Source organism: Telmatherina bonti, assembly GCF_933228915.1.
Source record: "Telmatherina bonti genome assembly, chromosome: 18".
NCBI classification, from domain to species: domain Eukaryota; kingdom Metazoa; phylum Chordata; class Actinopteri; order Atheriniformes; family Telmatherinidae; genus Telmatherina; species Telmatherina bonti.
Genome location: NC_136616.1, coordinates 7,798,510 through 7,815,770, shown reverse-complemented (window position 1 = coordinate 7,815,770; position 17,261 = coordinate 7,798,510). Strand labels below are relative to the sequence as shown.

At 48.5% G+C, this 17,261-nt stretch overlaps 1 protein-coding gene across 2 annotated transcripts in view; it reads right to left on the bottom strand.

Annotated features, from left to right (window-relative positions):
- Positions 1-1,220: 1,220 nt before the first annotated feature.
- Positions 1,221-17,261, bottom strand: part of LOC306769372 (RAS guanyl-releasing protein 2-like) — a 95,546-nt gene continuing 79,505 nt past the window's right edge. The window contains exons 14-18 of one of the 2 annotated variants that reach the window (XR_013771677.1): positions 14,928-14,964; positions 9,592-9,750; positions 3,471-3,533; positions 1,499-2,471; positions 1,221-1,432 (exon numbers count right to left, since the gene is read on the bottom strand). Coding sequence is in view for 1 of the 2 variants with exons in the window: in XM_079257957.1 (XP_079114083.1) it covers positions 3,475-3,533; positions 9,592-9,750; positions 14,928-14,964 (255 nt within the window). In the remaining variant the exon portion in view is untranslated. Of the gene's footprint in view, positions 2,472-3,470; positions 3,534-9,591; positions 9,751-14,927; positions 14,965-17,261 lie in introns of both variants that reach the window. The other variant, XM_079257957.1, reaches the window with a different exon arrangement.

Below are 17,261 nucleotides of genomic sequence, written 5' to 3'. Positions count from 1 at the left end.
CTGCTGAAATAAAAACATTTAATACTTTCATCCCAGTAGCAGATCTCTTTGATCACAAGCAAAAATAACATCATTTACTGAATTCCTGTGTGGTAGAAGAGTCTTCTGAATGGAGCAATATCCCTATTAGAGTGAAATGACCCTGAAGAACTTGATTAGCAGCCATGATGCACGCTGGTTGAGCTGGTTCAGACTCCAAACCTCCAGATGAGATTTACTACAAGCAAAGCACACACAGGAGCATCTGTGCAAAAAAATAAATAAATAAATTTTTGTGTTTTTTATTTCTGTTTTATATTAAAGTCAGGAGAAGTTTTAAAGTAGTTTTATGTGTTAAAAATCTATTATACTGGTTACTTTATCAGGTGCAAGTACTGTTGACATGAAGTCCCACTCAGTTGCTGGACATCATGAGGAGAATCTCCCGTTCCTCCACAGATAGGCTGTGGAGGTTAAACCAGGTCATGTTGGGACTAAGGGGACCAGAAGCAGGATGGATCCATGTTGTCATGATGTTTCCGGCAGATTCTGATCCTACCATGTGGATGTGGAGCTGAACTGGAGACTCATCAGACCAGCAACGTTTCTCCATCTTCTATTGTCCAGTTCTGGTGAGTCTGTGTGAATTGTAGCCTCAGTTTCCTGTTCTTACTGACAGGAGGGAACCCGCTGTGGTCTTCTGCTGCTGGAGACCATCTGCTTCCAGGCTGGACGGGTTGTGTGTTCAGAGATGATGTTCTGCAGATCTTGGCTGGAACCAGTGCTGACTGGACTTCCTGTTGTCTTTCCATCATCTCCAACCAGTCTGACCAGTCTCCTCTGACCTCTGACACCAAGCAGACCTCCTGGTCCAGACAACTGCTGGATGTTTCCTCTTCTTCAGACCTTCTCTGGAAACCCTGGAGATGGTTGTGTGTGAAAATCCCAGTAAACACTCAGACCAACACGCTTAAATCTCCTGATTCTGATGCTCAGTTTGACCTTCAGCAAGTCGTCTCCATCAAGTCGACATGACTACAGGTGCTGAGTTGCTGCCGTGTGATTGGCTGGTCAGATATTTGCAAACAAGAAGTTGGATCAGGTTGACATACTAAAGTGGTCGACATGCATGTTGTTTATTACATACATGACACAACCCGTGTTGGTCAGTCTGATAAGACACGAGACACAGATGGCAAAACACTTTAGGTAAAATATTTATTCAACGTGTGTTTCAGTGCAGCAGAACCACATCACAGCTCTGAGTGTTGTCAGATTCCCAGTGAAGTGTTCGCCTCAAGCCAGCGGGGTCAAGCACAAGAGCTCAGCAAAGGACGGAATATGACACTAACACCTTTTCCACTATTACTCTGATTAGTCACACCAACACACATGTGAACGACGCCTGCTGTTCTGATACTGATGACTCACAAGAAGCGGGACGAAGCGATTTCTGGAACACAAGAAACACACTTTGTTAGGCAAGGAGACAGGAGCAGGGCCTGCATCTTTTAAATACCTGTTATCTGAGGAGTCTCATTCAAAGACAAAGCAGCAGTTAGCAAGCTGTCGCTCGCCGTCTGAATTCATCTCTCCACAGGCACAAAGACGCCGGCTGCTGCAGCATACATGGCAACTCGCCGCGCTGCATCACAGCTGATAAAAACCAGAAGACACCGATGTTTGCAGGCAGCATGCAGGAATAAAATAGCCAAACACAACTGGCATGAAACAGAGTCTCAGGAACATGTTCTTATAAGCTGCTGTCAAACGAGAAGCCTCATTAGACTTGGGCTGCGGTTTCCCTTCTTCTCGCTTTGGCTGACAGTAGAAGACAAAACAAGAGGAATCCCTCAGTCGGCTGTCAGGACAGAAGCTCCTTCATCTGGCAGCAGACTTTCTCTGTTTCAGCTACATTCACAGCATTCTGAGACGACATAACTACGCATACCCAAACATATATCACTGCTCCACGTATGTAGTCCACATGGGTCACCACGGATCAGCACTTCACCGGACATCTACACTGGTAATCATCAGGAAGTTTCCAAAGCTAAACCACGAGCAAAAACCGGGAAAAAGAGGATCATAGCTTAGTCTGGGTGGCAGCTTTACATTCTTGGCAATAACAGCACCTCTTTTATGACTGCAGAAAAAACAGACTTTCCACAGACAAAATACAGATTTGTGGATTATTTCCTGTTTTAGGTGGAAGATGATGCAGAAACACTGTTGGCGGACCCGGATCCCAGATGCAGACACATCCCAGAGACGCAGAGATGCTGTTGCAGACTGAGCCCACTGTGTGGCAGCATGGAGGCTTCCTCTGTGCATCCTCTCCCGTCTGTCCAGGCTTTTCCAACACGCCGTGGAACTTTCTGGATCCTCGCTTTGTTGACTGTTGATCACCGACTGCAGGGATGAGGTGGGGGGGGATAATAAAATAAAGAGATGAAGACTGCCACTGGCCTCTTCATCCTCAGTCACGGCTCCTGTGTGGATGTGAGACGCTCATATTTAGTATTGGGGGTAAAACTGCAAGTAAAGAACATGAAAATGCATCACTGTGTAACACAGAAACCTTAATACAGAAAAAAGATCATCTTTCATATGTTTAAGACCTTCAGTGAAGCCAAACTAAAAACCTGTAAACATTCTTTAGGCCACATATCCGTTTATAGTTGTTTCTGGTCATTTATTTTACATTTGTGGTGTTTAATTAGCCAGTTTGAGAGAACAGCAGCTCCCACCTCAGTAATAGGCTCATTCTCATAAGACAAAAGAAGAAGAATCATTCCTCCAAAGGGAAATTAGGCTTAATTTTTCCTCTTATCTCCGCTTGCTTTTTCCTTTCTGTCTCTTAACACTGATTGGTTTCTCTTGTGAGGCCTTTAAGAACAACTGGAATCAAACAGAAAGCTGCTCTTTCATTGAAGCTTCGCAGCTCATCTTCATATGCAGGCTGTGAATTCAGCCTCGAAGCTGCACTGATGTTTTTCAAAGGGCCAGAAAAACACCTCAACCTACTTCCCCTACAGCTATGACGGCACACGTATTGATCTTTATTTTCATATTTTAAAGGAGGACGATGGAGGTGAGAAATCCCTTTTCTAACATGTGTCAGTGTTGCTCCATGACAGAACAGCTTTACAACACGAAGAGCATTTCTAACAGCTTACAGGCTCCAAACTCCTCCCAACACCATCCTAACCCCACAATGAATATTAAACAGGCTGATTTCGCCCATTAAAGCCAGTTTCAGTGGCGTACTGGATATGGCGAAAAGCTGGATAAATCCTCTGGGCTTCACAAGGAACCGTTCAAAGTCTGATCAATTTCCTCAAGTAACTTCACTCAATAAAGCCCGAGTCAAGAGTCAAATAAAGTCCACAAGTCTTCCTCCTGCACTTCAGAGCTAAACACAATGTTATTAACTCAAGTGGAAATCAATAAATAACATAAAGGTCACGTCATTAAGAAGACTCTGTCACCTGGTTATAAATGGACGTCAAACACTCCTTCCTCCACCGTCTCGAGATCCTCTTCAGCAATTACTGTCGAGAACAGAGAGCACGAAGAGTTGGGGATCGATCAGATGGAAAAGCTTCGTAAACATCATGTGAAGGCTGCAGTTCACAATGAGCCTCGCAGGTTGTCCTGCTCATTGTGGGGGAAAACCAAGTAGGCACCACGTTCACCAAGCTCTGATGGAAAACACTGGCCACATCGCAGGTCACCTCACAGGTCACATCGCAGGTCACCTCACAGGTCACATCACAGGCCACATCACAGGTCACATCACTGGCCACATCACAGGCCACATCACAGGCCACATCACAGGCCACATCACTGGCCACATCACAGGCCACATCACAGGTCACATCACTGGCCACATCACAGGTCACATCACAGGTCACATCACAGGTCACATCGCAGGTCACATCACAGGTCACATCACAGGTCACATCGCAGGTCACATCACAGGTCACATCACAGGCCACATCACAGGTCACATCACTGGCCACATCACAGGCCACATCACAGGTCACATCACAGGTCACATCACTGGCCACATCACAGGCCACATCACAGGTCACATCACTGGCCACATCACAGGTCACATCACAGGTCACATCACAGGTCACATCGCAGGCCACATCACAGGCCACATCACAGGCCACATCGCAGGTCACCTCACAGGTCACATCGCAGGTCACATCACAGGTCACATCACAGGCCACATCACAGGCCACATCACAGGTCACATCACAGGTCACATCACAGGCCACATCACAGGTCACATCACAGGCCACATCACAGGCCACATCACAGGTCACATCACAGGTCACATCACAGGCCACATCACAGGTCACATCACAGGTCACATCACAGGTCACATCACTGGCCACATCACAGGCCACATCACAGGTCACATCGCAGGCCACATCACAGGCCACATCACAGGTCACATCGCAGGCCACATCACAGGCCACATCACAGGCCACATCACAGGTCACATCACAGGCCACATCACAGGCCACATCACAGGTCACATCACAGGTCACATCACAGGCCACATCACAGGTCACATCACTGGCCACATCACAGGTCACATCACAGGTCACATCACAGGTCACATCGCAGGCCACATCGCAGGCCACATCACAGGCCACATCGCAGGCCACATCACTGGCCACATCACAGGTCACATCACAGGTCACATCACAGGTCACATCGCAGGCCACATCACAGGTCACATCACAGGTCACATCACAGGTCACATCGCAGGCCACATCACAGGTCACATCACAGGTCACATCACAGGCCACATCACAGGCCACATCACAGGTCACATCACTGGCCACATCACAGGCCACATCACAGGTCACATCACTGGCCACATCACAGGCCACATCACAGGTCACATCACTGGCCACATCACAGGCCACATCACAGGTCACATCACTGGCCACATCACAGGTCACATCACAGGTCACATCACAGGTCACATCACTGGCCACATCACAGGTCACATCACAGGTCACATCACAGGCCACATCACAGGCCACATCACAGGCCACATCACAGGCCACATCACAGGTCACATCGCAGGCCACATCACAGGTCACATCACAGGTCACATCGCAGGCCACATCACAGGCCACATCACAGGCCACATCGCAGGTCACCTCACAGGTCACATCGCAGGTCACATCACAGGTCACATCACAGGCCACATCACAGGCCACATCACAGGCCACATCGCAGGTCACCTCACAGGTCACATCGCAGGCCACATCACAGGCCACATCACAGGCCACATCGCAGGTCACCTCACAGGTCACATCGCAGGTCACATCACAGGTCACATCGCAGGCCACATCACAGGCCACATCACAGGCCACATCGCAGGTCACCTCACAGGTCACATCGCAGGTCACATCACAGGTCACATCACAGGCCACATCACAGGTCACATCGCAGGCCACATCACAGGCCACATCACAGGCCACATCACAGGTCACATCGCAGGCCACATCACAGGTCACATCACAGGTCACATCACAGGTCACATCGCAGGTCACCTCACAGGCCACATCACAGGCCACATCACAGGCCACATCACTGGCCACATCACAGGTCACATCACTGGCCACATCACAGGCCACATCACTGGCCACATCACAGGTCACATCACTGGCCACATCACAGGTCACATCGCAGGCCACATCACAGGTCACATCACAGGTCACATCACAGGTCACATCGCAGGTCACCTCACAGGCCACATCACAGGCCACATCACAGGCCACATCACAGGCCACATCACAGGCCACATCACTGGCCACATCACAGGTCACATCACTGGCCACATCACAGGTCACATCACAGGCCACATCACAGGTCACATCGCAGGCCACATCACAGGTCACATCGCAGGTCACATCACAGGTCACATCACAGGTCACATCGCAGGCCACATCACAGGTCACATCGCAGGCCACATCACAGGCCACATCACAGGTCACATCACAGGTCACCTCACAGGCCACATCACAGGTCACCTCACAGGCCACATCGCAGGTCACCTCACAGGTCACATCACAGGCCACATCACAGGTCACATCACAGGTCACATCGCAGGCCACATCACAGGTCACATCACAGGTCACATCACAGGTCACATCACAGGCCACATCACAGGTCACATCACAGGCCACATCGCAGGTCACCTCACAGGCCACATCACAGGTCACATCGCAGGCCACATCACAGGCCACATCACAGGTCACCTCACAGGTCACATCACAGGTCACCTCACAGGCCACATCACAGGTCACATCACAGGTCACATCACAGGTCACATCGCAGGTCACATCACAGGCCACATCACAGGTCACATCACAGGTCACATCGCAGGCCACATCACAGGTCACATCACAGGTCACATCACAGGTCACATCACAGGTCACCTCACAGGTCACATCACAGGTCACATCACAGGTCACCTCACAGGTCACATCACAGGTCACATCGCAGGCCACATCACAGGTCACATCGCAGGCCACATCACAGGTCACATCACAGGTCACATCACAGGTCACATCGCAGGCCACATCACAGGTCACATCACAGGTCACATCACAGGTCACCTCACAGGTCACATCACAGGCCACATCACAGGTCACACCTCAGGTCACATCGCAGGCAACATCACAGGTCACATCACAGGTCACATCACAGGTCACATCGCAGGCCACATCACAGGTCACATCACAGGTCACATCACAGGTCACATCACAGGTCACATCGCAGGCCACATCACAGGTCACCTCACAGGTCACATCACAGGCCACATCACAGGCCACATCACAGGTCACATCGCAGGCCACATCACAGGTCACATCACAGGTCACATCACAGGTCACATCGCAGGCCACATCACAGGTCACATCACAGGTCACATCACAGGTCACATCACAGGTCACATCACAGGCCACATCACAGGTCACATCGCAGGCCACATCACAGGTCACCTCACAGGTCACATCACAGGCCACATCACAGGTCACACCACAGGTCACATCACAGGTCACATCGCAGGCCACATCGCAGGTCACATCACAGGTCACATCGCAGGCCACATCACAGGCCACATCACAGGTCACATCGCAGGCCACATCACAGGTCACATCGCAGGCCACATCACAGGTCACATCACAGGTCACATCGCAGGCCACATCACAGGTCACCTCACAGGTCACATCACAGGCCACATCACAGGTCACATCACAGGTCACATCTCAGGTCACATCGCAGGTCACATCGCAGGTCACATCACAGGCCACATCACAGGTCACCTCACAGGTCACATCACAGGTCACATCACAGGCCACATCACAGGCCACATCACAGGTCACCTCACAGGTCACATCGCAGGTCACATCACAGGTCACATCGCAGGTCACATCACAGGTCACATCACAGGTCACATCACAGGTCACATCACAGGCCACATCACAGGCCACATCACAGGTCACATCGCAGGTCACATCACAGGTCACATCACAGGTCACATCACAGGCCACATCACAGGCCACATCACAGGTCACCTCACAGGTCACATCTCAGGTCACATCGCAGGTCACATCGCAGGTCACATCACAGGTCACATCGCAGGCCACTTCACAGGTCACATCACAGGCCACATCACAGGCCACATCACAGGTCACCTCACAGGTCACATCACAGGTCACATCACAGGTCATATCGCAGGCCACATCACAGGTCACCTCACAGGTCACATCACAGGTCACATCACAGGTCACCTCACAGGTCACATCGCAGGCCACATCACAGGCCACATCACAGGTCACATCGCAGGCCACATCGCAGGCCACATCACAGGTCACATCGCAGGCCACATCACAGGTCACATCACAGGTCACATCGCAGGCCACATCACAGGTCACATCACAGGTCACATCACAGGTCACATCACAGGTCACATCGCAGGTCACATCGCAGGTCACATCACAGGTCACCTCACAGGTCACATCACAGGCCACATCACAGGTCACCTCACAGATCACATCGCAGGCCACATCACAGGTCACATCGCAGGCCACATCGCAGGCCACATCACAGGTCACATCGCAGGCCACATCACAGGTCACATCACAGGTCACATCGCAGGCCACATCACAGGTCACATCACAGGTCACATCACAGGTCACATCGCAGGTCACATCGCAGGTCACCTCACAGGTCACATCACAGGTCACATCACAGGTCACATCACAGGTCACATCGCAGGCCACATCACAGGTCACATCACAGGTCACATCGCAGGCCACATCACAGGTCACATCACAGGCCACATCGCAGGTCACATCACAGGTCACCTCACAGGTCACATCACAGGCCACATCACAGGTCACCTCACAGGTCACATCACAGGTCACATCACAGGTCACCTCACAGATCACATCGCAGGCCACATCACAGGTCACATCGCAGGCCACATCGCAGGCCACATCACAGGTCACATCGCAGGCCACATCACAGGTCACATCACAGGTCACATCGCAGGCCACATCACAGGTCACATCACAGGTCACATCACAGGTCACATCGCAGGTCACATCGCAGGTCACATCGCAGGTCACCTCACAGGTCACATCACAGGCCACATCACAGGTCACCTCACAGGTCACATCACAGGTCACATCACAGGTCACCTCACAGATCACATCGCAGGTCACATCACAGGTCATATCGCAGGTCACATCACAGGCCACATCACAGGTCACCTCACAGGTCACATCGCAGGCCACATCGCAGGTCACCTCACAGGCCACATCACAGGTCACATCGCAGGCCACATCGCAGGTCACCTCACAGGTCACATCGCAGGCCACATCGCAGGTCACCTCACAGGCCACATCGCAGGCCACATCGCAGGTCACATTGCAGGTCACATCGCAGATCAAGTCGCACGTCACATCGCAGGTCACATCGCAGATCAAGTCGCAGGTCACATCGCAGGTCACATCGCAGGCCACGTAGCAGGTCACATGGTCACATCGCAGGCCACGTAGCAGGTCACATGGTCACATCACAGGTCATATCGTAGGTTACATTGCAGGTCATATCGCAGGTCACATCGCAGGTCATATCGTAGGTTACATTGCAGGTCATATCGCAGGTCACATCGCAGGTCATATCGTAGGTTACATTGCAGGTCATATCGCAGGTCACATCACAGGTCATATCGTGGGTCACATTGCAGGTAATATTGCAGGTCACATCGCAGGTCATATCGTAGGTTACATTGCAGGTCATATCGCAGGTCACATCACAGGTCATATCGTGGGTCACATTGCAGGTAATATTGCAGGTCACATCGCAGGTCATATCGTAGGTTACATTGCAGGTCATATCGCAGGTCACATCACAGGTCATATCGTGGGTCACATTGCAGGTAATATTGCAGGTCATATCGCAGGTCATATCGTAGGTCACGCATTCCTTCTGCAGCGACTAAACTGACTGTAAAATGTAGCCTGGTCTTCTACTACTGCATGAAAAGCCAACGTGGACGCTTCTTACCGGAATTCTGCAGGCTGGGAGGCGTGTTAGCAGGCGGGGGGAAGCTGTAGGACCTGGCCTGGAGGGCTGGAGGTGTCTCGTGGCTGATGCTCTTCGTTCTCTTCCGGCACTCCACAGCCAGGCGGCTTCGGCAGGCCTTGTGGCAGTTCACCCCGCAGGCTGCATCCGCCGGGTTCATGTGGAGACAGAAGGACGTCGGCAGGGAGAGGTTTCGGGACAGGTGGAGAGGAGGACGAGTTCGGAAGTGAGGAAGGGAGGATCGCCGGGATGGGAAGACAGAAGGGAAGTGCCGGGTGCAAAAGGAGAAGGGAGAACGGGGTGGGAAGACAGGGTCAGACAGCGGGACGGATGCAAACAGAAACATGGGGGCAAACGGCAGAGCTAACGGTGACAGAAAGGTGTTTTGGCATGCCGAGCAGACACACGAACACTGACACACACGCAGAGTAAGACCGACTGTGCCCGACAACAGCTGTGTCAGCTGGAGGGAGTCTGAGGCAAAGGGACGATGGGTCAACGCGGCGAGGAAACCGTGAACATTCAAACTAACTATTAAAATCACAATTTCATTCATTTCTGTCACAAATGTTCTGAAAATGTCTGCAAACTGTGAGATTCTGATGTTTGGCAGATATTAATCACATGAATGTTCATGGAAATCACAAAATATTGGTGAAATTTTACACTCATAGGCTCATTTTCACGTGGAAACACACTCAACGTTTAAACACCATAAAAACTACAACCTCTGAATGTTTTATGCCTGCAGTTTCACCACACTTTTTACGAACTTCTGAGATTCGGATCAGAACTGGTGGAAAGTGATGACGTCACACAATGAATTCAGACACGCTTCTCTCATGTCTGCAGTTTCTGCTCTACACACACTAATTACACATCCAGACGTGGCAGGTTTGTCTTCCTTCACCTTGTGTGAGCGTCGCTTCAGTGCATCTCAAGGCTTCCTCTCAAAGCACATAGTTTGGTGTCACGGTTTGAGAATAAAGATATTCTGTTCTACTTTCTCTTCCATCACGTTTGAGCCGAGATTTTTCTCCTCAGATCAAGAAGTGAGGGCGATATGAAGCCATAACAGCCGTATGAGACAGTGAAACCATAAAAACAACATCCCTGTTTCTGGTAGAAGTTTCTGTCATTTAAGAATTTCTTTGTCTCACAAATTTTGGAAGATCTGTGATCGACTATATCGAGCAACTAGCACTAAAACTTATGCATGACAGCACTGGACCGCGACTGGAGCTGGTCGTGGGAAACATCTTGGAGAAGCGGTTGCTCGGTTTTGGTGGAAACTGACCCCTAATGTTTCGGAGTCCGACAGAGACCACTAAGGACTCAAAGCTGAGCCAAACAAAGCTTAGCTTGACCCAAAACAAAAGCTGTTGTCTGAATCTGGCTCCCTGACTGGCCTTGGGCAGGCTGGTTATCACGTCTCCTGGAATGTAATGCTGTCTGACGCTCAGTCCCCCTCCTCACCCCCCTCCCTTTCTCAGGCCTGTGGAACTTAAACTGAACTCAGCTCTCAAGGCCGCGTTTACGTCAGGTGGCCCAGATGAACTGGGGAAAGTTCACAGGCTGACTCACTGAACGCACACACTCACACACACTGTTACAGACACACTCTCCTATCTTTCACCGATTTCTCCAGACCTCGCCCCTCCCTCCACTCACGAGCGGCAAGTTGGATGGGCTTGCTGCTTGGCTGGCTGCGACCTCACTGGCTTTCTGGGAGACCCCACCCCCCCTCCCATTTTGTGTGTTGTCTATTGTCTGAATTTGTGCTTATGCTTAGAGGTGTGGTTTTTTGTTGCATCTTTATCCTTCCCACTTTAGGTGAAGTGTAGAGATACTTCTTTTTTTCTAACACCCACCCATCCATCCTCATGTCATCTTTTCTGCATTTTAAGGCAGCCGGTAAAACTGGCTGCAGGGCCGAAGTATCAGTTCGTTCTGTAAACTTGTCAAATGTAAACGTCTGTATGTCTCACCTTGGACGAGATGATTTGAACCTTGAATTAAGTATCTTTGATTTGATTTGATTTGATAAAACTTACAGACCAACTGCAGTGAAAATCCTGTTTTTCGTGTTGCTCACATGTCTAAAGGACAGATCTTGTGGAAAACTGGATCAAAACGGATTGTCTGAGTATTTCTGGGTTTAAATCATTGTGAACCAACAGCAGGCCACAAAAGGCGAGCTCAGAGGATAACCCCCAGTTGCAGCCTGGAGAATGGGGTGTGGTTGGATGTCAAATGGCGTGTGGTTAGGTTTAGGGTTAGAGTTAGGGTTGGGGTTAATCCAATCAAAATGTTGTCCAATATCCAGCCCCGCCTTATTCTCCAGGCTGCAGCCAAGACCCTCAGCACAGACTGAACCTCGCTAACCCGTCATACGCCCACAAGGCGGCGCCACAAGCACCCGCCTCTCCACCCAATCAGTCTGAGATGGCAGGTCAACCCTGCCTTTCGCCCAAAGCCTGTTGGGATAGGCTCCAGCTTCACCATGACCCGTAATCAGACTAAGCGGTTATGATAATGAATTAATCAATGAATGAATTAAAGTTGCACTCAAATAGAACAGTTTTAGAAATGCCAGCATGTGTTCAGTGGGTATATTTTGTCTGTGTTCAGCTCTGTGTGTGTGTGTGTGCCACCTCATCCCCGTGATGCCATGTAGACATCACCATGGCAACCAGCTAGCAGCTCTGACTTCCAGCATGTGTTACGGCAGCCATTGTTTAATCCATGAGAGGGAGCATGTCACCGCTGGCAACCAGAAAATAAATAAAACCTGAATTTTCTTTCTGATTTAACGTTTTCCTATTTTCAAGCAAACATCTTCTGTGAATTTAAACTCCACCTCATCGCCAGCTTTTTAATGATGCTGAGTTTTTCTCCTTCACCTGAGAAGTGCCTCTTGAAATGGTCGAGTACTCGTCTTGGTTCAGACTGAAATGCCAGCACACAGCTGAGGTGAAGGCTATTAAAAACCTCCCCGTTATATCTGCTGGGCCATGTAACACAGCCACACGTGCAGCTGGAAGCTTCAGATAAATAAAGTGTCATCCAGTTCTCTGCAAAGTAAAGCAAAGCTAGAAGCCTCGTTGGTGGAACTGATATAAAACTTGGAGTCCTGATGCTGCTACAGGAAGTTTCTACTATATTTAAGTCTAAATATCTGACATCTCACACATCCAACAACCCACACAAACCTCACACTCCTGCACTGCACTGTTGTGGGTGATTCATTTCAATTCCATGGCTGGCGCTCCATCTACCTCCCAGAGTACGGGCTAACAATGCTAATGGGGATGAATGAGTGTGAGGCTCTCATTGACTTCCTCTGGTCTCATTAATGGAACGAGCCAGAACACGCTGGAACTCCCTGCCAGGCTACAGTCCTTCGGAGTGGCGGGGAGAGTGTGTGGTGCATTAGCAGGCTGTGTGAGAGCTTCCAGACATACGTTTCAGTGGGCCGGCTTGTATCTGACCTCCCATTAGCCCCGTTTCATCTCAAAGGCAGAAACCAATCACAAGGCCATTACGGTCCTTTAAAAACTGATTGATCCTCCCAGATTTGTGTTTAAATTGCAAACTTCTTCTTCTGCTGCTGGAGACAGAATAATTAGCTGATTAACAAACGAGTCTCTGGTCAGATGGTAGCCTTTCCTCCCACACACAAGGTGCAGGTTGCTGTAAGAGACCTGGCTGGTTCCACGAAGCATTAATTACACTTGCTGCTATGCAGCCCATGTTTGATGATGGCTTGCCAGCTTTTTAATCAGCGCTGGTTAGCCGACCTCAGAGCAGGAGCAAATGAGGAGGCAGCTAAAATTACAATGACAAACAGACAAGTTGGTGATTAAAATGCTTTTTGTGGAGTGGATGAAGAGGAAGCTGCGTGTTGCGTCCTCTTGGAGGCGTCAGGATTACGTCACCGACAGACGGAAAGGCAACTGGCTAACAAAGCAAAACATTGACAAAGCAAAATAGTGAAATAAGTGCTTATTCATCCGTTAGCGATCATTTCCTCCCAAACATCTGAGGCCTGAAGCTCCTGCGTTTACAGCTGCGGTGGGAACATAGACTGTATATAAAAGATGGACTTTGCCTCCGTGACATCATCCATAGATTTTTGAAGAGTTGAATTGAAGCTCGGTGGGCGGTTCCTACCATCGCCATCTTGGCAGTGTCATGCGTGTCGTCTCGCCCGGAAAATACAAATATGGGCAAAGAGGTGGAGCTGAGAGGGGGGCTGTGAGCGTCATGGTGGATGATTGACATCGAGCGAACTCCAAGCTTTCTGTAGCTAAGAGCTAACCGAGCTAACCCGGAGATAACAGGAGCTAACCAGCTAACAGAGGTAAGCGGGCTAAAGCTAAGTCACGTTGTTAACCGGCTAAAAACCGCGGTTGTTCTACGTTCTTCTGACTTGAAGCAGGAGATCGGGTACCTGTCAATCATAAGGACACGCCCCTAAATATGCCGAACTTCGAGATTAAATTACTTTTAAACGGGCGAGTCAGAAAAAAATCCACTCCCCCCACAGTTGTCATGAAGGTAAAACTGACCTATGAAACGAAAATGGATTTTTGAACCAGGCTGTAAATATGTTCATTTCTGCTGTGAACATGTTTATTCCTGCTGTTAACATGTTTATTCCTGCTGTAAACATGTTTATTTCTGCTGCAAACATGTTTATTTCTGCTGTAAACATGTTTATTTCTGCCGTGAAGTTGGTCTTTTTAACATGGGAGTCTATGGGGATTTGCTCTGTTTTGGAGCCCCTAGTGGATGAAGGGGGAACTGCCGTTTTATCCACTTCCGTATAGGCTTCACTTTTAGGTTGGCGCTTGGGTGGGACATAAAGTATGTACGCTAAGTTATTTTGACAGCGTACCGTCTGCAGATCATCACATACTTTACGGACGCCTGACAGCACATTCCCACAGCGAAGAAAAGCAGTGTGTGTGTTTATGAAGCTGATGACCAGCAGTGAGGCAGGGTGGGGGATGCCTCAGGTTGCTGCCCCCGGAGTGGTCAGCCTCTTCATACCAGCTCTTCCTGGTATGGTAAATATTTAGCCAGGTCTCAGCTGATGTGTCCAGCTGTTGGTGAGCAGTGCTGTGTGAGACAGCAGGGTGATATATCTGCTGTGGGTCCTGTGTTGTGCATGCTGATGACATTTACTGCGTGTATGTGTGTGTCGGATGGGAAATCAGAAAGAATCGCGGACTCTCTGGAGGCCGTTTCCTTCCGGGTGGAACAAGAACATCTGTGCAGCAGACACAGAACACAGTCTCAAATGAATCTCTCACCTTTACACTTGTAGCCTTGCTTGTAAAAGCCCCATATCTGAAAGAAAGACAAAGCAGGGAAAGGGCAGAGGGTTGGCTGTTAATTAGGATGGATTTCCATTTCCCTGCAGAAAAGCTGGGCTGTGTTGGAGATCATTAGTGTGACACAGCAGCTGCAGAAGCTAAAGGCTGAAGGCGTTTCTTCCTTTATTTACCTTGTTTAATAACCATGTAGGCAGCAAAAAATAATTGCAAAACTACAAGCAAAATTAGGTTGGAATTTATAAGCAAAACATTTCAGCCATAATTAACTCTGTCATATAAGTCTTCATGTCCACATACAGCCTGGTTTTACTGTAAATCCCAAATTACAGCTAATGAACAGGAATCCTGCCACTAAGTAATTTACTTTCTGCAAAGTTTTGCTCCAGACCGCTTTTATTCACAGTTTCTTCCAATCTTCTAAATATGTCTTGAGCAACACTTCTCCAGGTTGTCTGAAGGTCTTTCAAAGGTTTTTTTCTTTCACTTATTTCCTGTCCTGAGCAAGGACTTGGCCATTTTCAGAAGATTATGCTGTTTCTTGGCTTGTTTAGCAACACTTTAGCACACTTGAGCATAAAATGCCTTTAACTATGTGTCAACACAGAAAATGTGGCAGGAACCGATTTTAAACAGGATCTCTGCGGCCAGCATTCTGTCACAAACACACATACTTAGATCCTCTTTTTTTAGTTACAAAAAAGACATCTATAAAAAACATCGCAGATAACGTAGTTTTATATAAAATCATGTTTTTATGAATCTTTTAGGTCTTTGACACGATTAATCAAGGCTTACTGTCAAAACTTTGAACATTTAATTCCACTGTTGATGCAATAAACTATGAGCTCATCACATCTGGGGTCCCCCCGAGGGTCCACATCAGGATCCACTTCATTTAGTTCACATTTAAATGATAACATTCAATTTTAAGCCGATGATGCAGTTATTTTTAGCCATGGTTTAAAGAAGAAGTTGTGCAAGGAGTCTGATTTGCTGCCAAAACCACACTTAACTCACAATGTGAGTAAAACACTTTGCATTAATTTTATGTCAAAAGCTGCCAAAAGTTGATCTTCCAGACAGTTTGCTTGGAAGTTCTAAAAGCTGCAAAGCACTTTAAATACTTTCGGAAGGAGTGTCATATAAAGCACCTGTTAACACAACAACACAAAGGTAATCTGAGGAATCCTGCATCAAATGTCCACGTCTGCTGCTACAGTCCACGATGCTTCCTCACCTGTCTGACTGCATAACAACCTGGGACCAGAATATTCTCTCTACAAACAGACCTAAAACAACAAGGAGGTATCACCACAGTAACATTTTAAAAGAGAAAAAGACACATATTCTTCTTTACTTTTCCACTCAGACGTGTGCCTCATGTCAATGGGATGGCACCTAAACTGTCTGTTTTCCCGTCTTCACTGTTTGTTTATCTGTCCAGGAACCGCACATGCAAATTAGCTCTTAGCTAACTCTGGTGCAATCGTGTGATTATGCAAAACCACCGTGAAAACTAAATGTACACATCTGCTGAGCAACTGCAGGACAAAAGGAGAAGTGTCCGATGAAAAGGGTCTGAAAGTCCTTAAGAAACAGGAACAACTTCACCAGGTCGGAACCGGGACCTGAGATGCACCTGGACCTTCAGCTGGCTGAAGTCTCATCAGGAATGGTCTCCATGGAAACGTGGCTGCCACATGACACAAGAACTGGACTAAAACCGTTTTTTCTGCTGGGAGAACGGATCCTCCCCAGAACCCAGACCTCAGCATCCTCCAGGCAGCATGGGATCATCAGGACAAAAGGCACAAACATCCAAAGAAAAGCTCTGAAAAGTCCTTCAGGAAGCCTGGAGATCTCTTCTTGAAGAGTGCCAGACCGATGATGAAACATAAGGACAAACTCTACTTTTGCCATTTTTGTTGTTTTTCTGTTTATTTTGCACATTTCAATAAAGACAGAACTCATTTTCCAGTTTCCTCTGATGAAACGCAAAAACGAAGGTGCTCAGATTTCTGCAGGGAACGGCGTTGTGGTGGTCTCCAGCGGTCTGCAGATCAAATCCCCCCAAACTTCCAGCTGTGGATGGCATCACTCATCAGATGTGATGGAACAGATGGTTTATCACCGTTTCATAACGCAGGCTGTCTTCCTTCATGCAGCGAAACAACCAACACTATCCCTCATTTTGTGTGTGAAAACGTTCACAGTAAATTTTAGTTTACTCTAATTCTATTTAAAGCAAGTCGTCATTTGCAATAAAATGATTTTGGCTTTTAATAATAAATTTATTTAATAGAAAACATA